Source organism: Dipodomys merriami, unplaced genomic scaffold, assembly GCF_024711535.1.
Source record: "Dipodomys merriami isolate MVZ:Mamm:240054 unplaced genomic scaffold, mDipMer1.0.p SCAF_33, whole genome shotgun sequence".
Taxonomy (NCBI): domain Eukaryota; kingdom Metazoa; phylum Chordata; class Mammalia; order Rodentia; family Heteromyidae; genus Dipodomys; species Dipodomys merriami.
The window spans coordinates 18,417,520-18,440,728 of record NW_027204826.1 but is presented as its reverse complement, the minus strand read 5'-3'; the positions used below and the strand labels follow the sequence as shown (position 1 = coordinate 18,440,728).

Genomic DNA, 23,209 nt, shown 5'->3' with positions numbered 1-23,209 from the left:
GAGGAGGAGGAGGAAGAGGAGGAGGAGGAAGAGGAGGAGGAGGAAGAGGAGGAAGAGGAGGAGGAGGAGGAAGAGGAGGAGGAGGAGGAAGAGGAGGAGGAGGAGGAGGAGGAAGAGGAGGAGGAGGAGGAGGAGGAAGAGGAGGAAGAGGAGGAGGAGGAGGAAGAGGAGGAGGAGGAGGAAGAGGAGGAGGAGGAGGAGGAGGAAGAGGAGGAGGAGGAGGAGGAGGAAGAGGAGGAAGAGGAGGAAGAGGAGGAGGAGGAGGAAGAGGAGGAGGAGGAGGAAGAGGAGGAGGAGGAGGAGGAGGAAGGGAGGAGGAGGAGGAGGAGGAGGAGGAAGAGGAGGAAGAGGAGGAAGAGGAGGAGGAGGAGGAAGAGGAGGAGGAGGAAGAGGAGGAGGAGGAGGAGAAGGAAGAGAAGGAGGAAGAGGAGGAGGAGGTGGTGAAAAAGGAGGAAGAGGAGAGGGAAAACAGTTGACAGGACTCAAGGACTAGGCATTCCAGCAGACACTCAGGTAAGAGAACATCTTGAATATCAGCAGACAGCAGCCCCTCCTCAGTTCAGTCCTGTCCTCCTCACTAAAGGGAGAAGGAGAGAGTTGAGACAGAACTCCAGGATTAATCAGACCTGAGAGTACAGGACAGATGTCCCGGACAGACAACAGAAAATAAGAAGACAAGGTCATCATAATGAAAATCAAGGCTCCCACAGTGGACGCGAGTCTGGTGATGAAACGTGACAGTGTGTCTCTGGTACTTCAGTCATGTTCGCGTATACTCTCCTGCCACAGGGAAACAGCACGTGCTCAGTCCACACATCTGTCCATCTGTGGCAGTGGGGGTGGCTGGCCTCACCCACCGCACCCTGTCCCGGGCGCCCCGGCCCGGAGTTCTGCACTTGTGTGTGATCCTCTCCTGGAGCTAGTGGGCTGGCCTGGGCCAGAACATTCTTCCTGGAGGAAAGCTGAAGTGCAGAAAGCAAGCCCAGCTAAACAGGTTTTCCTTTTGACTTTTGGTTTGGCGAACGGCAAATGTTGTACTGGTCAGAGAAAATGGCAGCTGAGCCCGGTGTAGGAGGGGAGCCAGAGGAATAAATATTTCTGAGCAACAACCCGCCAGCCCTCAGATTTTGAGACACGGTCAACTCAGATAAAGAATGAAAGGTGCAGAAAGCAATAAGGCCCTGAGCTGGATTCAGTGGCATTTTTATCAGATAAGCTGAGGTCCCTGTAGCCCTTCCCCAAGAATGACATAGTGACATTGAAGACAAACTGACAACAATGGGACAGACTGATGGTGCTGAGGACGGACTGACAGTGTGGACCGACTGATGGCAGTGTGGATGGACTGACTGCGGTGCAGACAGACTGACAGTGTGGACAGACTGACGGCAGTAAGGGAGGAACGATGTCCCTGAAGACCAGCTGACCATCAGCCCTTCCCTGCAAATTTTTGACGTATCTTTCCAGTTTAAGTTGATCATCTCCTGAGGAATGGAAAGACAGAATGCATTTTTTGTCTCTAATCCCAGGATTTTGGAGTGTGGAGTACAAATGCCATTTCTGTTAAAGTTCTGACCTGACGCATCTCTGGGTTACATCACACCGATGACGCTATAACTAGGAAACCATAACGTGGTGATCGCCTCACGTCCCAATCCTCAGGATCACTTTCCAGGCTCGGCTCTGAGCCCCGTCCTGGTGTACCCGGGGCAGATGCCTTCATGACCCCGCTCTTCCCCAGGCGGCCGAGACCTCCTGGAAGCCTTCCTGCTCCACCAGCACGCATTCGGACCTCCCCTGCCTAGCCACACTCTGCAGCCTGGCCCACGTGTCTTGCAGAGTTTTACAGACACACTGCACACAGCACCAAGACCCCAAGGCAGCTGGACCTGGGCAGGGAGATGAAGCTCCGCTCGGAGCAGCCCTCCCTCAGCGACGAACCGCGACTGCCCCAGGACCGCTCTTCCTTCAGCCTGCTTCTCTCCCACTGGGGTGGCGCCCCCGGCGTGTGTGGCGGGGGGGGGTTAGGGGGTCCCCAATCCCTCACAAACGTGCAGAGGTCCCTCAGCACCACAGGCGGGCAGCACTGAGGTTGGGCCGCTCTCTGCCACCACCATCAACAACCACCTTTGCTGTAAACTAGGCGCTAAAGAAACCATTTTAATGCATCGTCTGGGGTTACGGACATAGTCCTGAAGGTATCGGACATACATCTTGTGTGAAAACCTAAAATAGACAAATTGCACTGGCTGGCTTTAGAGCAAGTCCAACACATACCAAGAACAGAAATGTCCAACCAGGAAGAGAAGAGTGTGGAGTTCGGGCTGCAGTTTCCTACTAGTCAAAGGCCACTTTCTTGAGTCACAGCCTAGAGGCCTGGGTGGCATCTACCACAGTTCCAGATTCGGGGAGGGGGCCCCCAAAGAGAAGGGCTGCGCGAGCCGGTAAATTTATCGTGAAAAGAAACGCTTCTTAGGCCCAGTGGAAGGCACACGCTGCACACATTTCCAACGAGACCCCGTCGGGGCCCTGCACACACGGCAGCTGAATTCAAAGCTAACGGCTTCCAGGTGCCGAGACCAGCTGGAGCCCGGCTAGTGCACCTTCCAACCAAGGGCCTGAGTGTCTTTGTTCCTGCAAGTGTCACATTGCCCTTCTTGTGGCCGCAGGTTTCTGGGTTGCGTAACGCCCAATAAGGGAGCTCCAAAGGGCTTCGTTTTCTTGTTTTGTGGTGTTTCATTGGCTGCATGTTCTATTCAGCTAACGTGTGCTGGCGAGGGAGACGGCAGTAACGCTCGGCCGCCCCCCTCCCAGTGTCCAGGCGAGGAGCGCCAGGCCCCCGGCTGAAGCGTCAGAGCTGGAGCCACACCTTCCCGGAGGAATCCAGGAGGGCCTGAAGCTGTCCCAAGAGCCGTGGACTGACCTCAGGGAAAACCATGTCATTGCTCCTTGGAGAGAAGCCAAGGAGATGAATCCCTCCAGGGGAGTGTGGGGCCCTGGCTCCCCATCCCGGCGGGTCACCCGGCCTCACATTTCAGTGGCATCACAGGAAGGCAGTCTGCACTGACTACTTCACACTGCAACAAAAGCCTTAGAGTCAGAGAGACCAGAGTTCAAGTCTCCACACTGCTCTTCTAAGCTCTGTGAACTTGAACACCAGCGGTCCATGTGGGCAGGTGGTGGGGGTAGAAGAGGAGGAGGAGCAGGAGGGGGAGGAGGAGGAGGGGAAGGAGGAGGAGGGGGAGGAGGAGGAGGGGGAGGAGGAGGAGGAGGGGGAGGAGGGGGAGGAGGAGGAGGAGGGGGAGGAGGGGGAGGAGGAGGAGGAGGAGGGGGAGGAGGGGGAGGGGGGGGAGGAGGAGGGGGAGGAGGGGGAGGAGGAGGAGGAGGAGGGGGAGGAGGGGGAGGAGGAGGAGGAGGAGGGGGCGGAGGGGGAGGAGGGGGAGGAGGAGAGGGAGGAGGGGGAGGAGGGGGAGGAGGGGGAAGAGGGGGAGGGGGAGGAGGAGAACGGGGAGGAGGAGGAGGGGGAGGAGGGGGAGGGGGAGGAGGAGGGGGAGGAGGAGGAGGGGGAGGAGGACGGAGAGGAGGAGGGGGAGGAGGAGGGGGGGAGGAGGAGGGGGAGGAGGAGGGGGGGAGGAGGAGGGGGAGGAGGAGGGGGACGGGGAGGGTGAGGAGGCAGCGGCGGTGGCTTCTTTGGCGCACAGGTAGGGGTGGGGTGTAAGCAATGTTTTTAATAATAATAAAGGCGCTGGTGGCTCAAGCCTGTCATCCCAGCTACTCAGGAAGCTGAGATCTGAGAATCTCGGTTCAAAGCCAGCCCAGGCAGGAAAGTCCGTGAGACTCTGCTCTCCAGTGAGCTACTCAGAAAAGCGAGCGCAGAGCTGTGTCTTAAATGGGGGAGCACTGGCCTTGAGCAGAAAACTAAGGGATGGCACCCAGGCCCCGAGTTCAAGACCCAGGACTGCACAAAAACATCAGACATAAAAAATAGAAGGGCTCTCTGCATACATGATATTTAGCCACAGAGCTGAGGTGGAGAGCAGAAACGAGGCAGGGTTTTCTACGAACGAACACACCTGGGTATTGGGGCATGAGTCTCAGTGCAGGAAGGCTGCTCATTCTTTTTAAGTATTTAATAATAAGAAAGAGCCTGGTGGAAAGAGTCCCTGATCGCATAGCTTCCTGAGGTTGAGTGTCAGTGTGCTTCCGGAGTTTTATTTTAGAAACATTCACTTCTGATATATGGACCTTACGTTACAGAGGTAGGGAATGGGGCGGTGCTAAAGGAAAGACCGGAAATGGGAAAAACAAAAATCAAAACTGGCCAAGAGGGAGGGGCTCACGCCCCCAGCCCGGGGCCTCCCAGGGCTTGTCCTCCCAGAGCCACAGGGAGCTGGAGGCCTGACTCAGTTTACCTCACGCAGAGGGCCTCTCACTATTAAAGCACTGATTAAAAGGAAGGGGAAGGATCCTGTCTGAAGAAATCCACTGCAAGCTTCTCCGTCAAGAATACGGGACCAAGCTGGACACCGGTGGCTCACGCCTGCCATCCTAGCTACTCAGGAGGCTGAGATGTGAGAATCACGGTTCAAAGCCAGCCTAGGCAGGAAAGTCCATGAGACTCCTATCTCCAATAAACCACCAGAAAACCAGAAGTGGCGCTGTGGCTCAAGTGGTAGAGTGCTCGCCTTGAGCTGAAGAGCTGAGGGACAGCGCCCAGGCCCAGAGTTCAAGCCTCACGACCGACAAAAAAACAAAACAAAACAAAAAACACAGGACCGGACTGTGTGAGCCAGCTCTGGTCAGCCTGCTGAGCAGCGATGCCTGCAATCCCACCATGTCTAAGAAAAACCAGGACAGCGATGGCCGCTCCCAAAGTCATGAATGAATGACCACAGGCAAAGAGTAAGGGCATGCAGAACTCCAGCCACAGCAGTAAACTCACTCTGAGTGAGTTGGGGGCTTAAATGGAACTAAGAAATTTCGGGGGGACCAGGAGAGAGAAGGGAGCCTCCCTAGCAAAGGGGGGCCTGGCAGCTGTGCTGTGTTGTTTTGTTTGTTTTTTGGGGTCCGGTCGTGGGGCCTGAACTCTGGGCCTGGGCGCTGTCCCTCAGCTCTTCAGCTCAAGGCTGGCGCTCTACCACTTGAGCCACAGCGCCACTTCCGGCTTATTTTTCTGCTTATGTGGTACTCAGGAATGGAACCCAGGGCCTCAGACATGCAAGGCAAGCGCTCTACCACTGAGCCACCTTCCCAGCCCTGCTGTGGTGTGTCGTTAGCCCGTGTCGGGAGCTGTGCACACCACATTCTCTTCCCCATTGCTTCCACAACCGCTCATAGAGATAACGTAAAAAGCATCAAAGCAAGTAAGGGACTTTGTTGAGATTATATAATGGCCGAGGGGTGAGCTGTGGGATCTGGAGGTTCCTCTCTTGCTAGGGGTCAAGAAGTCAACAAAAGGCAGAGCAACTTCACAGACCAAGAACTCCTCTACCTCAGCCTGCCTGGACCTCCCTCACAGGCCGGAGAACTCACCTGGAGTTCTATGCGAGATTCATTCTTGTGACACACAGTCAGCGCCTCCCTAAATACCCAACAAACAAATGTTCACACAACGTCCCAGCCAGAGTAGCTGAGACCCTGGCTCACAGCCATGTACAGATGCTCTGATGCATGGCCGGACTGCACAGGAGAAAGCACCGTAACAGAGCATGGCGTCTGCGAGAACCGATGCCACCACGGTAGGGAAAATGATCGGTAATCGGTGAAACTTTCACGTTAATGCCTTACAGTTTGGAGGTTTCTACCGTCTCTGGGTCGTTGAGCATATTTTAGTTTCCGATCCTAAGCTTAGGAAAGTATTATGGAGTTTAAAATTGAAGCTTTTAAAGACAGAGTTAAAATTAAAAACCATTTTTAATCAAAGGCCAAAAATTATCACATGTCATCTTGATGCTTTAAACTATACATTTAATGTTTTATTTCTCGTCTCAGTTATTGGTGTGAAATGTTATTTTATGTGGCACTTTTTTTCAACTCCATGCCCCGCGCAGCCTTCTTTAGGCCTCACATTAATTGGAAATATCGCACTGGATCCAATTTTGTGCGCAGGAACTGTATTCCTGCAACAATGACAGTATTCAATCTGAAAATCACTACTATATTATTGTATAAGGTATAATTTGTGCCCAAACGCTTTTGTTAATTTTATACAAACTGCGATTCCTTTATACGAGTTTCATCACACCATTGATCTCCAAAAAATGAAATGCACGGCGACGTCTCCCCGCCTCTGTGGAGCAATTCCCTCCTGAGACTGGCTGTTTCCCAGTCCAGTGCAGCCCACGGGCCTCCCTCCCTGGGCTGTGACAGACAGGGGCCCGCAGAGCTCTGGAGAAGGGAGTGGAGCAAGGGCCTATAACTCGTGCACTTTGTCTCCCAATCCTCTGTGATCGCTGCTAAATGGGAAATGCTCAAGAACCGTCACTGAGGGTTAGACTCGAGCCCCCCGGCCACTGTCCCTTCCCTTCCCTGTGTCAGTCGGGCTCACATTTCTCTCTCCTCCCCTCTTTGGATCTCTATGCTAGCAAAAGACCTGCAGTTGTTGTAACTTCTGAAAGAGGATGGAAAAGAACGGACATGAATGTAAGCGAGGCTACAGTTTTGAAGGGAACCCGCAGCGCATGGTCCTCTCAGTGGTAAGCTGGGCAGCCACGGAGCGCAGTTTCCCGACTTGATCTTCACCATCAGCTGCACTGTGAGGTGCGAGCTCCCGGGGGAGAAGCTGTTCACAGCGCTCAGTGCATGCTCACGGCCTCCACGGCAGCCAGCGTCACTGCTGTCTTCCACAGCTGTCGATGTGCCCGGCGTGCTCATGAGGGCTCCGGGCGCCGGGCGCCGGGTGCCAGGCGCTGGGCTCTGGGCTCTGGGCTCTGGGCTCTGGGCTCTGGGCGCTGGGCTCTGGGCTCTAGGCTCTGGGCTCCGGGCGCTGAGCTCTGGGCGCTGGGCTCTGGGCTCCGAGCGCTGGGCTCTGGGCACCGGGCTCTGGGCACCGGGCACTAGGTGCTGGGCTCCAGGCTCCGGGCGCCAGGCACTGGGCTCTGGGATCCGGGCTCCGGGCGCTGGGCACTGGGCTCTGGGATCCGGGCTCCAGGCGCTGGGCGCTGGGCTCTGGGCGCTGGGCTCTGGGCGCTGGGCTCTGGGCTCCGGGCGCCAGGCACTGGGCTCTGGGATCCGGGCTCCAGGCGCTGGGTGCTTGGCGCTGGGCTCTGGGCTCCAGGCGCTGGGCCCTGGGCTCTGGGCTCCGGGTGCTGGGCTCTGGGCGCTGGGCTCTGGGCTCCGGGCTCTGGGCGCTGGGCTCTGGGCTCCGGGCGCTGGGCTCTGGGCTCCAGGCGCTGGGTTCTAGGATCCGGGCGCCGGGCGCTGGCCTCTGGGCTCCGGGCTCTGGGCGCTGGCCTCTGGGATCTGGGCACCGGGTGCTGGGCTCCAGGCGCTGGGCTCTGGGATCCGGGCGCCGGGCGCTGGCCTCTGGGATCTGGGCTCCGGGCGCTGGGCTCTGGGCACCGGGCACTAGGTGCTGGGCTCTGGGCTCCGGGCGCCAGGCACTGGGCTCTGGGATCCGGGATCCGGGCGCCGGGCGCTGGGCTCTGGGCTCTGGGCTCCGGGCTCCGGGCACTGGGCTCTGGGCTCCGGGCGCTGGGCTCTGGGCTCTGGGCTCCGGGCGCCGGGCGCCGGGCGCTGGGCTCTGGGCTCCGGGCTCCGGGCACTGGGCTCTGGGCTCTGGGCTCTGGGCGCTGGGCACTGGGCTCTGGGCTCCGGGCACTGGGCTCCGGGCTCTGGGCACTGGGCTCTGGGCGCTGGGCTCTGGGCTCTGGGCTCTGGGCTCCGGGCGCTGGGCTCCGGGCTCCGGGCGCTGGGCTCCGGGCGCTGGGCTCTGGGGTCTGGGCTCCGGGATCCGGGCGCTGGGCTCCGGGCTCTGGGCTCCGGGCTCCGGGCGCTGGGCTCTGGGCTCCGGGCGCTGGGTGCTGGGCTCCGGGCTCTGGGCGCTGGGCTCTGGGCTCTGGGCGCTGGGCTCTGGGCTCCGGGCGCCGGGCGCTGGGCTCTGGGCTCTGGGCGCTGGGCACTGGGCTCTGGGCTCTGGGCACTGGGCTCCGGGCTCTGGGCGCTGGGCTCTGGGCTCTGGGCGCTGGGCTCTGGGCTCCGGGCTCCGGGCACTGGGCTCTGGGCTCCGGGCTCTGGGCTCTGGGCTCCGGGCTCCGGGCGCTGGGCTCCGGGCGCTGGGCTCTGGGTGCTGGGCGCTGGGCTCTGGGCTCTGGGCTCCGGGCGCTGGGCTCTGGGCTCTGGGCTCTGGGTGCTGGGCTCTGGGCTCCGGGCGCCGGGCGCTGGGCTCTGGGCTCTGGGCTCTGGGATCCAGGCTCTGGGCTCTGGGCGCTGGGCTCTGGGCTCTGGGCTCTGGGATCCAGGCTCTGGGCTCTGGGCGCTGGGCTCTGGGCTCTGGGCTCTGGGCTCTGGGCTCTGGACTCCGGGCTCCGGGCTCTGGGCTCCGGGCTCTGGGCTCTGGGCTCTGGGCTCTGGGCTCTGGGCGCCGGGCGCTGGGCTCTGCCTACATCCACTCAGGCAGTGGCCCAGGTCTGGTGGCCGTTTCCTCTTGCAAGCCCAGCGGTCTCCTGAGGCAGTCTGCGCCGCCCCCTGGGTCTGGCAGGGAAGGAGTGTGTCCAAGGCTAGGCACCTGCTGCCCCGCCCGGCCCTCCGCAGCCCGTCCCAGCCAGCCTCCCATCCCCAGGCTGCCACGCTCCTCAGCCACACAGAGCCGCCTGCCCGTGTTCTGTGCATCATCTCCTGAATGACCAAGATTGACTCAAACAAAAGCCAGGAAGAAAGAGCCCTTCAGAGCCGGTGACCGGGCGGCCAGGGCTCTGAGCTCCCTTGATAAAAGGAAGGAGAATGAAACCTGCACAACCTGGGGAGCAGATGTAAAGACCTCTCCTCTTTTCAAATTCTTCCACAAAGACAAAAGTGTTCTTCAACTTTGTGACAGCAAGGCTATAGGAAATAAATGAAATGCCTGCAACGTGAGGGTAGTAAACTCATGACGTTTTATCTGATGTAGAAAATGCGTTGCAGGCATTACATGACGCAGGAGGTACAATGACGGGACAATGCTGACATTAACAGAAAGGCAGGGAGGTGGGATGGGCGGCCAGTGTGTTCACAGTCTGCACATCCACAGCCTGGAGACTTAAAGGTGTGTGTGTGTGCGTGCACGTGTGTGTGCGTGTGCATGTGCGTGTGTGTGTGCTTGTGCATGTGTGTGCGCACGTGCATGCGTGTGCATGTGTGTGTGCGTGTGTGCATGCATGTGTGTGCATGTGTGTGCGTGCGTGTGTGTGTGCACGCGCGTGTGCATGTCTGTGTGTGCGTGTGTGTGCGTATGTGTGCATGTGTATGTGCGTGTGTGTGTGGGTGCGTGTGCGTGTGTGTGCATGTGTGTGCATGCATGTTTGTGCGTGTGTGTGTGCGTGGGTGCGTGTGCGTGTGCGTGCGTGTGTATGCATGCGTGTGTGTGCGTGCGTGTGTGTGCATGTGTATGTGCGCGTGTGCGTGTGCGTGTGTGTGTGCATGCATGTTTGTGTGTGCGTGCGTGTGCGTGCGTGTGTGCGTGTGTGGGTGCGTGTGTGTATGTGTGTGTGTGCGTGTGCGTGTGTGTGCGTGTGTGTGCATGCGCGCGTGTGTGCGTGTGTGTGCATGCATGTTTGTGCGTGCGTGTGTGTGTGCGCACATGCGCATGCACATACCCCTACAAACTCGTACTCAGGAGCAATGCCACGCTGCAGTAGAACTGTACGTTTGCCTGTTTGTTTTGTCAACAGAACTCAGCTTTCATGGTGACATGATTGATCTCTGTGACCAGCGCCCCTCTGCGGTGTGGGCTCCGGCCTCGGGCCCTGGTGGAGCCCTGGCAACCACAGTCAGCCTGCTAACTCAGAACTTTGAAAGCACAGAGCCGAGTCATGTGAGTCATCACTGAAAACATTCTTGAAGAGCTCTAAAAGCATTGTTGGCTCATCATCCCAGGATGAGAAAAGGCCTGAGTCTGGGCTTCCCAGACCCCAAGACTCAGGGACGGAAATAAGAAGGCAGGGCAGGAGGGCTGCCCTCAGGCCCTGCTCTGACCCCTGCCGGGAGGAGGGAGCACACCTTGGCAGTCAGGGTGGAGGTCCCAGCACTGCAGTGACCAGCCCGGCCTCCCTGCTGCGGCCCAGCTCCTGGAGGAAGGGACAGACGGGCTCCTGGGCACTCCTGGGCCCTCCAGTCCTTGGGGCCTCCCCAGGAATGAAAGGTCCCGCCCTCGGCCCTGGTTGACCGGTGATGAACCTGCCCAGGCGCTGCCTGTGGGCCAGCCCCGGCCTGCAGATCCGAGCAAGCCTCACCGCCTGCCACCAAACACCAATACCAGCGCCGACGCTCGCGGGTCCCTTCTGCTGAGCCTGGGTCAGCCGTGCCAGCCCGGGCCCTCCACCACTCATTCCTGCCCAGTGCCCTCCATCACTCATTCCTGCCCAGCCCAGTGCCCTCCATCATTCATTCCTGCCCAGCCCAGTGTCCTCCATCATTCATTCCTGCCCAGCCCAGTGTCCTCCATCATTCATTCCAGCCCAGTGTCCTCCATCACTCATTCCTGCCCAGTGTCCTCCATCACTCATTCCTGCCCAGCCCAGTGCCCTCCATCATTCATTCCTGCCCAGTGTCCTCCATCACTCATTCCTGCCCAGCCCAGTGCCCTCCATCATTCATTCCTGCCCAGCCCAGTGTCCTCCATCATTCATTCCTGCCCAGCCCAGTGTCCTCCATCACTCATTCCTGCCCAGTGTCCTCCATCACTCATTCCTGCCCAGCCCAGTGTCCTCATCACTCATTCCTGCCCAGTGCCCTCCATCATTCATTCCTGCCCAGTGTCCTCCATCACTCATTCCTGCCCAGTGTCCTCCATCACTCATTCCTGCCCAGTGCCCTCCATCACTCATTCCAGCCCAGTGCCCTCCATCATTCATTCCTGCCCAGCCCAGTGTCCTCCATCACTCATTCCTGCCCAGTGTCCTCCATCACTCATTCCTGCCCAGTGCCCTCCATCACTCATTCCTGCCCAGTGTCCTCCATCACTCATTCCTGCCCAGCCCAGTGCCCTCCATCACTCATTCCTGCCCAGCCCAGTGCCCTCCATCACTCATTCCTGCCCAGTGTCCTCCATCACTCATTCCTGCCCAGTGTCCTCCATCACTCATTCCTGCCCAGTGTCCTCCATCACTCATTCCTGCCCAGCCCAGTGCCCTCCATCATTCATTCCTGCCCAGTGTCCTCCATCACTCATTCCTGCCCAGTGTCCTCCATCACTCATTTCTGACACAGCCCGGGGCACAGCCGGGACACAGGCCAGAGACCAGCCGTCAGTGTGTGGGCAGGGACAGTGTCTACACTAGTCAAGCTCCCGCCAGTGGACCAGGTCTCCCTCTCCTCCCTGCCTCCCCCTGGCACCCCAGCCAGCCAGGGACCAGAAGGGGCTTTCTGGGTACTGAGGGGGCGTGGCTTAGGGCTGAGCCGTGGTCTTTTCATTGGTCCAGCAAGGGGCGACCAGCTGTGACCTCAGGTTGAGTGGTGGCAGGCTGGTCATTTAACCCCTAATGACCTGCTCTGCTTTACTAGGTGAGTGAGGCCCCGTGGGATCTTTATTATAAATACGCCCTACTTCCTGGGCACATGTGACTTTCTGAGGGTGTTTAGTGTGGAGAGTGTGGGATGGCCCCGTGACCAGGGAGGGGAGAGGAGAGGTAAAACCACCAGCACTGTGGGACTGCGGGACCCACTTCTGCCAGAGCCGGGGGCGCAGGTCAGACAGCACGGCCCAGAAGACCATCCCAGCTGCCAGCCTCCTGCACTGCACAAGAAGGGGCGCTGGCAGGCAGCCGGGAAGCTGGACCCACCGGTGGCGGGAGGGTGCTCTTCCCCAACGCTGACCCACGTGGGCCCACATGGCCCCTCCCACGCCGCAGCTCCCACAAGCCCAAGTCCCCATGCTCTCAGGTAAAATACCCTAAGCTATAACCTGTAAACCAGAGCCCACCCCAGCACCTCTCATTAGAAATTACCAGAAACACCTCTGTGGCTGAGGTGAGCAGTGTGTAGATTTGCACATGGGTTTGCCTGTGGTTAGAGACACAAACATAAACAGAGATCCGCAGACAAAGGCGCGAGAGAGCTGCGGGCATCTGCCTTTTGCTGGTTTTTTCTCTTCTCTAATCAAGACACGTTTTTTTGAGTCTGCATTCAATTCCAATTAAGGAGTGCTTTTATATCTCTTATAGAGGAACGACTATATTTAACACCGCCATTCACTCTAACTAGCAATTGGATTGTATAAGGTATAAGGCTTTTAAAGCTACCTTGAGTCTCAAACCTCCTTTCTGCTGCTAATGAGCCAGGCTGGCTGAGGGCCAGGAGAGACCAGCCCGGCGGGGCTGTTCAAGCCCAGAGACCTCGAGCACAGAGCAGAACTGAGCCCAGAAATTCACCATTTTTTCCATCCAAAAGAGGAAACAGTTATTTTCTCTAAAAGGTAGAAAGCAACATAGGAGCGATTTGAGGGAATGTTCAGGATTGGGTCTTATACCAGCTGTAAAGAAAGAAGAAGAAAATCATGTATTCACAAATACGTAATATTCTCTTGGATGACCCACCAGCTGTAAAAACAGGACTTTTGCAATATTCGCAGAGATTAATGCTGACTGACGCCTTCTACTCTCAGATTGCTTTTGTGGCCACAAATAAACATTTCTCCAACGTCAAAAAGCAATTATCCATGTAAAACTTCAAGTAAGGTAGAAGAAACATCAGGTGGGTCAGCACCGGCTAACCAAAGCAAGAGATTCTTTTTCTAAATTAGCAAAAAGCCCAAAGCGGAAACATGGTTCAAATGGTAGAGCACCAGCCTTGAGCAAAAAAGCTAAGGGACAGCTCCCAAGTCCTGAGTTCAACCCATCACACACATAGGAGGGGGGGAGAGAAAGAGAGGGAGGGAGGGAGGGAGGGAGGGAGGGAGGGAGGGAGGGAGGCAGGGAGGGAGGGAGGGAGGGAGAGAGGGAGAGAGGGAGGGAGGGAGGCAGGGAGGGAGGGAGGCAGGGAGGGAGGGATGGAGGGAGGCAGGGAGGGAGAGAGGGAGGGAGAGAGGGAGAGAGGGAGGGAGGGAGGCAGGGAGGGAGGGATGGAGGGAGGCAGGGAGGGAGAGAGGGAGGGAGGGAGGGAGGGAGGCAGGGAGGGAGGCAGGGAGGGAGGCAGGGAGGGAGGCAGGGAGTGAGGGAGGGAGGCAGGGAGGGAGGCAGGGAGGGAGGCAGGGAGGGAGGCAGGGAGGGAGGGAGGGAGGGAGGGAGGCAGGGAGGGAGGCAGGGAGGCAGGGAGGGAGGGAGGGAGGCAGGGAGGGAGGCAGGGAGGGAGGGAGGGAGGGAGGGAGGGAGGGAGGCAGGGAGGGAGGCAGGCAGGGAGGGAGGGAGGCAGGGAGGCAGGCAGGCAGGGAGGGAGGGAGGGAGGGAGGGAGGGAGGGAGGGAGGGAGGGAGGCAGGCAGGGAGGGAGGGAGGGAGGGAGGGAGGGAGGGAGAGAGGGAGGGAGAGAGGGAGGGAGGGAGGGAGGCAGGGAGGGAGGCAGGGAGGGAGGCAGGGAGGGAGGGAGGCAGGCAGGCAGGCAGGGAGGGAGGGAGGGAGGGAGGGAGGGAGGGAGGCAGGCAGGCAGGCAGGGAGGGAGGCAGGGAGGGAGGCAGGGAGGGAGGCAGGCAGGCAGGCAGGGAGGGAGGGAGGGAGGGAGGGAGGGAGGGAGGCAGGGAGGCAGGGAGGGAGGCAGGCAGGGAGGGAGGGAGGGAGGGAGGCAGGGAGGGAGGGAGGGAGGGAGGCAGGCAGGGAGGGAGGAAGGGAGGGAGGGAGGGAGGGAGGGAGGGAGGCAGGCAGGGAGGGAGGGAGGGAGGGAGGGAGGGAGGGAGGGAGGGAGGGAGGGAGGCAGGGAGGGAGGGAGGGAGGGAGGGAGAGAGGGAGGGAGGCAGAGAGGGAGGGAGGCAGAGAGGGAGGCAGGGAGGGAGGGAGGGAGGGAGGCAGGGAGGGAGGGAGGGAGGGAGAGAGGCAGGGAGGGAGGCAGAGAGGGAGGCAGGGAGGGAGGGAGGGAGGGAGGGAGGGAGGGAGGGAGGGAGGCAGGGAGGGAGAGAGGGAGGGAGGGAGGGAGGGAGGCAGGGAGGGAGGGATGGAGGGAGGCAGGGAGGGAGAGAGGGAGGGAGGGAGGGAGGCAGGGAGGGAGGCAGGGAGGGAGGGAGAGAGGGAGGGAGGCAGGGAGGCAGGGAGGGAGGGAGGGAGGCAGGGAGGGAGGGAGGCAGGGAGGGAGGGAGGCAGGCAGGGAGGAAGGGAGGGAGGGAGGCAGGGAGGGAGGGAGGGAGGCAGGGAGGGAGGGAGGGAGGCAGGGAGGGAGGGAGGGAGGCAGGGAGGGAGGGAGGGAGGGAGGGAGGGAGGCAGGGAGGGAGGCAGGGAGGGAGGGAGGGAGGGAGGCGGGGAGGGAGGCAGGCAGGGAGGGAGGGAGGGAGGGAGGGAGGGAGGCAGGGAGGGAGGGAGGGAGGGAGGGAGGCAGGGAGGGAGGGAGGGAGGGAGGGAGGGAGGCAGGGAGGGAGGCAGGGAGGGAGGGAGGGAGGGAGGCGGGGAGGGAGGCAGGCAGGGAGGGAGGGAGGGAGGGAGGGAGGGAGGGAGGGTCATAGTGTGAGGCTGGCCCCAGGCAAAAAGCACAGCAAGGCTGGGGGCCTGGTTCACGTGGCAGAGCAAGGCCTGAGCTCAAGCCCGTCGCCCCCAAAACAGCAGCAGCAAGGACCACTCTGCCTCCACCTACAGGATCGAGCCCCACGGGACCAGCCAACTCCCTTAGGAAAGTGCCCACAGACAGGGAGACCAGCCGCCCACCCCGCCTGCCTGCAGCCCCGCCTTCCTTCCTGCAGCCCCGCCTGCCTGCAGCCCCACCTTCCTGCAGCCCCGCCTGCCTTCCTGCAGCCCCGCCTTCCTTCCTGCAGCCCCGCCTTCCTGCAGCCCCGCCTTCCTTCCTTCCTGCAGCCCCGCCTTCCTGCAGCCCCGCCTTCCTTCCTTCCTGCAGCCCCGCCTTCCTTCCTTCCTGCAGCCCCGCCTTCCTTCCTTCCTGCAGCCCCGCCTTCCTGCAGCCCCGCCTTCCTTCCTTCCTGCAGCCCCGCCTTCCTGCAGCCCCCACTGCTCCCGAGGACTTAGCCCATCTGAACCTCATAGCTGGCGCGGCACTGGACACCAGTTCTTAACACTTGGCTTGAGAGAGAGAGACACAGAAATCTGATCACAGTGAGGCAGAATTTTCCATTTTAGCTCTGGATGGCCCTTCAGTGAGGGGTTTAGCTGCTGCGGTGTTTGGGCAGCTGGTGCGGTGGGGATCCCTGGCCTGAGCTGAGCTCCCGTCCCTTGCGGGAGTGCGGGGCTGGGGGCAGGAATTCCTCTGTCTGGTGGAACCTGGGCTCAGCCGGCTGGCCTTGCGGTATTTTCACAGCCCCCGCCGGAGCGCGGGCGTGGATCCCAGGGCCACGTGTGAGCCAGGCTAGTGTTCTGGCAGGTTTTCTTGTTAGAGGAAGCCTGTGTCGTTGTGGTTATTTGGTTGTTTATAAATGAGTGAGGAGGCTGTACATCTCTCTGCTCCGTATACATCTTGTGTATTTAACTCCTAAATGGCCCATCCAGCCGCCTCCCGCTCCTTTGTGAGCGCCGATACTTCCGCAAACAAGTCCTTCATGGTTCAGTCTTTCAACATTTTTTCACAAGACGTGCAAAATTTCAAAGGTACATTTTCCTTCGGATTCATTGAAGAGGCCCGATTTATTTTCTTAAGTCTATAGAGCGATTTCTACCTTTCCTTTCTTCTCATCACAAAGTAATCAGAGAGAGGGATTGTGGGTCATTTCTATCACTTCTTGTCTTCTAATTTCGGAGCTGTCCTTCGCTTTGGATCCTGTCAGTTTCTCTGCCTTCTTTTCTACGGTGGAGCAGACCTGGGGCCAGCTTCACCCACCGCCACCCTGTCGGGCTGACCTGAGCCAGGGCTGCTGCTCCTGTCCATTTTTCCAGGACCAGCACAGTGTTTCACGCCAACAACTCACTTTCCACCACCGACTCAGCAGCTGAACGCACGAGTTCATGGGAATGTTCGGAGCAGGGTTCGGCGTGCGCCTACGTGACCGCAGCTGGAACTGCAGGCAAGTTGACTAGACAATATCTCCCATTTGAAGTGCATTAAGATTTTCTTTCAGATCTAATTGCATTTCATAGTTATTCAATGAAATGTCCACAACCGTTTGCAAGGGATGAACTCCAATCTAGTCTATTCAATCACCACACCCCTGCGTTTGTGGCTTGGGCTGCGCCCGAGTCTCTTCCTTCTGCTGGGTGTGAGTGCTGGGTGTAAGTGATTCTCTTCTCACACTCTCTGTACAAATCTACTGTGCTCCAATCACGTCCGCCTCACACATCCATTCCATTAGCCTCCTCTCCCCGGTCCCGGTGCTCTACATGCATGGATGACAGGAGAACAACGAAGCCCGGACAGGGAGAAGAGGGAGAGAGACCCGGGGCCTGAAGAGGCGTAGGCAGGTTTGGAAATGTCACAATGAAACGCCCCCTTAGTACAGTTGTTTATGCTATAAAGTCTTCGTAAATCCTCCACTGTGTGAGCCAACGACATGGCCTTCATTTCACTAATATGCCTGGCTCTGGCGGCAAGGTTGGCTTTGAACCGGGCGCATTGGGAGCACACGCACCTCTCCATTGACCAGCCACTGGGATCTGACATAGACCGGTGACTGGGAAACTACTGCCACCTCGTGGCTAGCTTCCCTAATTGCAGGCTCAGACCTCTGGACCGGAACTGAACTTCAAGGTGACAGGTGGAGCACAGGCCAGAAACCCCAACTCTGTGGGAGCTGGAGCCAGGAAGGCTGTGGCTTGAGGCCAGACCTGAGGGTTGGGGAAGTAGTGAAACTCCATCTCAACCAATAAGCCAGGTGTGCCGTCCCAAGAGACGTGGGCTGTGCAAATAGGAGAACACGAACCCGTGCCAGCCTGCAAGCACATGAGAACTTATCCTAAAAGTAACACAGGCAAAAAATGGCTCACGTGGAAGAGCATCTGCTTAGCAAGCTCAAATCTCAGATCGCCAAAGACCTAACGATTCACACACTCTCTCACACATACATACAAATATCCCCTTACTAACAATTATTCCTAGAAAGCAATCATTTCTGCCAGATCATCTTATCTTAGCAATTAAAACATTTAGTCTTCATCTTAAAATAGATGGCTAGGTGGCCGACAGGTGGGTGGCGGGAGACATGAACGACAGTTGGTGAGCAGTTTCAGCCTGCTGACATTGCATGGGGTCTTCGCATGGTGCCGTGGTGGGAAAGCCGTGGTAAAAGCTGGGCACAAGTCAGCTCTGCCCCACAGCTGCTTCTATCCAATGTGCCGCGATGGGGCTGTGGCCCGTAATCGAGTCACGTGACCGGCCGGGGACTTGATCTTCACATCTATCCACTCAGAGGATCCTGCTGACCGCGGGGATGTCCATCTGCGCCCCGCCAGCCGCTCTTGAACACAGACCAAAGTCTTCCATCCAAGTCGCTTGCCCCGTTCTTCTATAATGAGGAGCGATTATTTTTGGATCGTCACAGAATCAGAGCGAGCGGCATGGAGGCAGCCGCTGATTTCCCACAGTCTTTGGGGGAAATCCAAGCCCGGGTGACTTAACACAATGATGTCATGCAGGAAAACACACAGCCGGGAGCGTTTTATTACTGTGAGCAAGGGTGCATTTCCAAGTGAGCTACGAGACCTTGAGAAGTAACTGCATCTGCCCCAGGGGGGCCGGGAAGGTCGGGGCCAGGCAAGCAGCTCCCAGGGCCTCGGCAGGGGTGGGGAGAGCCTTTAACCCGAAAAAGAAAAGCTGTGGCCCCAGGAAGGTGTCTTCACGGGAGCAGACAGGCCTGCCAGGAAAGGGTACGCGGCGGAGCGGCGTTTCTCCTGCGGGGTCTCCGGGGTCAGCCGCGCTCAGGACGAGGCTGGCGTTCAGATGCCGGGGCAGCATGCATGAGAAAGGAGACCGCGCCGCCGGTGAGCCCCAGCACGCCCGAGCCACGGGTGCTCCTGGAGCCGTCTCCAGATGTCTCGCCGGCCGGGCGGGCGTGGCTCGGGGTCCGGCTGCCCCAGGATCCACCACCTCCTCCTTGCGTATTCAGTCATTACACCTAACCAGAGCCTGTGACCGGGTTAGGAAAGGCGCCCAGGGGCCCCCACCACGCGGAGATGTGTGTCAGCAGAGGCTCGGGGAACCCTCTGCTCCTGCAACGGGACTCCATCCACGGGGGCGCCAAGAATAAATCCAGACACAGCCCATCGGGGACTCCACCAGGCCACACCTGGAGCTCCTCAGCCTGGGGGTCCCAGGGCTGCAGCAGGTCCCCGCACTGACTCGGGCGCCTTGCTACACCCCCAGCTCACGCGCGTGCTGCGGGGCCTGCTCACACTGGGTCGTAGGGAGCGGCACAGGGCTTCGCGGGCCCAGGCGTTGGGGTGTCTGGGGGTCTCATGCTTCCTCTGTGGACCCCCCCCAGCATCTTACCCCCTCCTCCCTCCTCCGCTCCAACCCGGGACCGCTCATCTCCTCTTAGCCAACGACACCGAAGTCCACGGCGCTGTCCCTTTACACCCATCCAACCCAACCCTACACTGAACTCGTAGCCTCGTGTCCCATCATTGGCCGCAGAGACTGCCAGATAAATAGATTTGCAAATGGTTCACACAGTGGCCTTGCTGGCAGACCCTAAAAATCAGAAGAACAGATGGGTAAGAAAACGTTCCCTGGTCCCTGGGAGTCTTGGCCGCCTGGTTTTCTCGCTGGCTTCACACTTCACCTCTGCCTCCAAAGCGTGGGGCGGGACAGGCCCCAACCCCGGAGCGTCCGGGGCCGGCAGGGGCTGGCAACGCGGAGGGGAGAGCGCCGCCATCGCTCCCTGCTATCCGCCACTCTGGATTTAGCGGCCTCCGGGCCTCCTCCCTGGCCTCCAGCCAGTTCCCAAACACCTTGTGGACATCTGTTCCTGGTGTGCCAGCGAGGCCCTCCGGCAGGACAAAGGGCCTCTTCCCCGCTCTGCCCCTCCGCCTCAATGCGGAGCTCAAGTCTCACTTGCTGCAAGGTCACCTTGGCTGCAGGAGGCCACGCGGCTCCCTCCTTTCTCTGAATTTCTGCAGGATTTACAAGTACTGCCCACCTCATCCTGAAACGCACAATGTCCAGAGTCTCCCGGGGCTTTCCGACGAAGTCAGGTGGCTCTCGACAAGGCCCTCGCCGGCACTCCGACCTGCTCCGTGACCGGGGCCTTCTAGACTCATCCGGACTTCACTTGCAAGCCTCAGAGCCCGGCCCCGGGAGATGCCACTTCCTCAAAAGTAAAACGAGAGCGCTGGGCTTGGCAGTTCACACCTGAGCCCAGATGACTCAGGAGGCATAATTAGGAGACCACAGTTCAAGGCCCCGGCAAAGTTAGTGCAGAGGCTCAGTCTGAAAAGCAAAGGAAAGGCCAAAGGGCTGGGAGTGTGGCTCAAGTGGAAGAGCACTGGCCGAGCAAGCAGGAAGCCCTAGAAAGACAGAAAGAGACAGAGGAAGACAGAGACAGAGAGGAACACAGGAAGACACCAAGACAAGAGAGAAAGAGGGAGGAGGAGGGAGGGAGGGGAAAAGGAAGGAAGAGAGAGAGAGAAAGGAAAAGACAGAGATAGAGAACACAAGATGGAGATGTAATTGCGTAATGAAGCGACCCAGCCCCCGTGAATGACTTAGTGAGGCCTTCCATGCATTTTAGGCCTTCAGTGAATCCCCCCCGCCCCCCCCCCGCCCACGGGACGTCCTGAGGCTGTGGGAGGCGGGCAGGGGGACACACCGGCTCCTCCCGCAAGGGTGATGCTATCAGATTCCGGAACTAATGGCTCGGTATTTAAATAATTTGTTGGGAGTCCATGGAAAGAGTCAAGCCTTACATTTGAAGTCTAGGTTTTGCAAGGTCAGCCTCCGTTCTACAAAACCCTGTAATCCACCACCGACGGACCGGGCCCAAGATCCGAGAGGTGAAGGCAACGTGTCCCGCCTCTCAGAGTCCAGGCTTTATCCAAACAAGCACGGGGCTCTGTAATTATCTACAAAACGCCTGCGGATCACAATGGCACCTCATTCCTCCGGGCCGCGCTGGCAGCCTGGTGCTGATGTCCACGCTGCTCACGGCTGTGGGCCGAGTGCGAGGAGGCCGGCCCGCAGCCTGGCTCTGCCTCCAAGCTGCAGGAAACCCGCACCGGCCCAAGGGGTGTCGAGGGGTGCGGGCGGCATGACGGAAGGCTGGGAAGGCCCAAGCCGGGCACCGCAGACCTCCTCAACACTCTGGACCTCTGCACTCCAGCCGGCCAGCATGTCCACCCAGGTGCTGACCCTCCACCGCAGAGGGGGCCAGGCCGGACCCCCCCCCCAGGAGCCACTGTCTGTCAGCATTAGACTGAGCGTGTTGGGCCATCTGCACATTTTCCCTGTGTATTAACTTCATATGATGTTGAAGCAAGAGAGCGCTGTGTCCCCGCGCACGCTCCCTCACTCCGTCGAGATAAAAATAAGCAAAGCTCCTTTTAGAATCTCTGTATGCCCCCCCCCCCCAGCCTTCAAGTGGCAGCATATGATTTGGTCCCCGAGACATACAAAGTGTTTTAATTAAAGGTTGTCTAAAAATACAGAACGTTTCCACAACCACATCTGCCATTAACTCTGCTGACACGCTGGCAACGTGAAGGCCTGGAAAGTTCTTTACATATTAAACAGAATCCGAGTGTGCCTTCGCAGGGCTCTGCCGGGCCGCGCGTGTGGTGCTGGCCGCAGTAATTACGGTCCTGGGAGCCCGCGCCAATTTGCTCTTACAACTTGAGAAACAAGCCCGGAGCTTCTGTGGCCTCTCCCCGGATGGCTTTATTGAGGCGTCCCGCCAGGGTGGGCCATGGCCTCGGCCTCCGCAGACGGGGCCCTTGCTCTGCGAACGCCCCTCCCGCTGTGGCCGTCTGTGAGCTCTGGGGACCCCAGGAGCTGTGAGTCCACAGTGGAGCCGAGGACGCGAAGCACCCTCTTCACCGGGAGCTCCCGCGCCTCCCTCCCGCGGCAGAGCCCTGACGGGTCTGTCCCGCTCGGCCCCCAGGCGCCCCTCCAGGGTGGGTTACGGCAGCGCCACGGGAAGGAACGGCAAGAGGAGGTGCCTCCCGTGTGTGCCTCAGTTTCCCCACCAGTGCCGTGCGGGCCATGGCAGCACTGACCGGGCCTCGTGGATATGCACTACGGCGAGACGCTCGGGCGGGCCGCTGGGAGAGGGAGACCCCGCCAACTGGCTTCTCTAGGACGCGCTGCTGTGACTTTAGACTCTCCTCCCGCCAGACGCTTTCAGGCAAAAGCGGGCAGCGTCTCCAGCGTCCGGAAGGACATTCTCAGCCTTGTTCTCACGGGTGCTGGGCAGTCACAGAAAACGCCAGACTCGGAGAGGCCCCAGCCAGGCCTCCCATCGCTCCGGGAAGGTGGTGTTGAAGCATCGTGTTTTTGCCAAGTTCCCGTAAAAAAATCGGACCGCTCCATGGTGGGAGAAACACCGGGAAGATTCGTCCTCAGATTCCCATGCGCGTCTTGTGATGGGTGCCGGAGGCCAGTCCAGAAAACTCGGTCTCCTCCGGCAACGCTCGCCCAACTATCGCTCGTGGAGCCCCGAGCCCCACCGTCGGGCAACTAACCCAAGCCCTGCAGGGTGGCAGGGTGGCCATGCTGGAACCTGATCCCCAGAGCATCCGTCCGTACTTAGCACTTTATTAGAACGATTGAAGTCTATTGTATCTATTATTCAGAACCTGCTTGGCTGTATCTGTTGTGGTGACGAACACCACTGGGATCAAAACGGCTCACATCAAGGAAGGCTCGTGTCTGGCCGGCATGACGGCTCATGATGAGCAATGGGAGATTCACAGTCCTCACAGGGAAGCAGAGCGAAGCAGACAGAAACCCATCTTAGAACATCCGCCGTCCCCTGTTCCTCCATTGCTGGATAAGGGAGGTCGTGAGGACAAACAATGTCCCCGGAAAGACAAGCTGGAATAAACCTGTCACATCAGGTTCCAGGAAAAAGTTACGTTGAAGAACCTACACCAGAAACACACCTCAAAGATGCTGTTGATGCCAGGAGAACAGAAAATAATTTGTGCAGAGAGAGGGAGAAATGGCAGAAGGAAGAGAGGGAGGGAGGGGGGAGGGAGCAAGGGAGGGAGCGAGGGAGGGAGGGGAAGGAAGGAGAAGGAAAGAGAGCAAGAGAGGACAGAGGTGGAGAGGGGAGGGGATACTGGATTAATAGAGTTTCAGGAGTAAAATGACATGACCTAAGAATGATACTAGTCAGATTTCAAGGCAAATAAACTATCTAGTAGGAAATAAAGCTTAAAATTAGAGGGGGAAACCCAGCCTTTGTCATCTGGGGATAACAAATTACCTGAATTTTAGACCCTTCAGATGTTTTCCAGGATTTTAGAATGGGGAAAACCGTAAGAGAGCAGAGATCAAACGAGAGAATGAGAAAAAACAAAATTAAAAGAACTTAAAGTGGAAGAACTAAAGGTATGACTCACAGGCAGAGCACCAGCCATGATTGTCAAGCTGAGTGAGAGAGCAAAGTCCTGAGTTCAAGCCCCAGTAGGAGCAAATTTGAAAAGAAGAATAACTCTGGGGCTGGGAAGGTGGCTCAGGGGCAGAGCGCTTGCCTTGTATGCATGAGGCCCTGGGTTCGATTCCTCAGCACCACATAAGCAGAGAAAGCCAGAAGTGGTGCTGTGGCTCAAGCGGTAGAGCACCAGCCTTGAGCTGAAGAGCTGAGGGACAGCACCCAGGCCCAGAGTTCAGGCCCCATGACTGACAAAGAAAAAAAAAAGAATAACTCTGTACATTGCCTTTGTAATAAAATGTTTAAAAAAAAAAAAAAAAGAAGTGTGACTCTGTTTTCTTTTGACACTGGCAAAAACCGAAGGGCTTGATAGAGTCCAGTGCTCATAAAAGGTCAGGAAAAAACACCCTCACAGG

General features: G+C 58.6%; 1 protein-coding gene across 1 annotated transcript; it reads right to left on the bottom strand.

Moving 5' to 3' along the window:
• Positions 1-6,964: 6,964 nt before the first annotated feature.
• Positions 6,965-22,077, bottom strand: LOC138841794 (basic proline-rich protein-like). The gene is made up of 3 exons (XM_070042681.1): positions 22,049-22,077; positions 20,296-20,401; positions 6,965-8,599 (listed from the first exon to the last, which is right to left on the bottom strand). Exons 1-3 carry the CDS (start codon positions 22,075-22,077, stop codon positions 6,965-6,967), a joined length of 1,770 nt encoding a protein of 589 aa, XP_069898782.1.
• Positions 22,078-23,209: the final 1,132 nt, after the last annotated feature.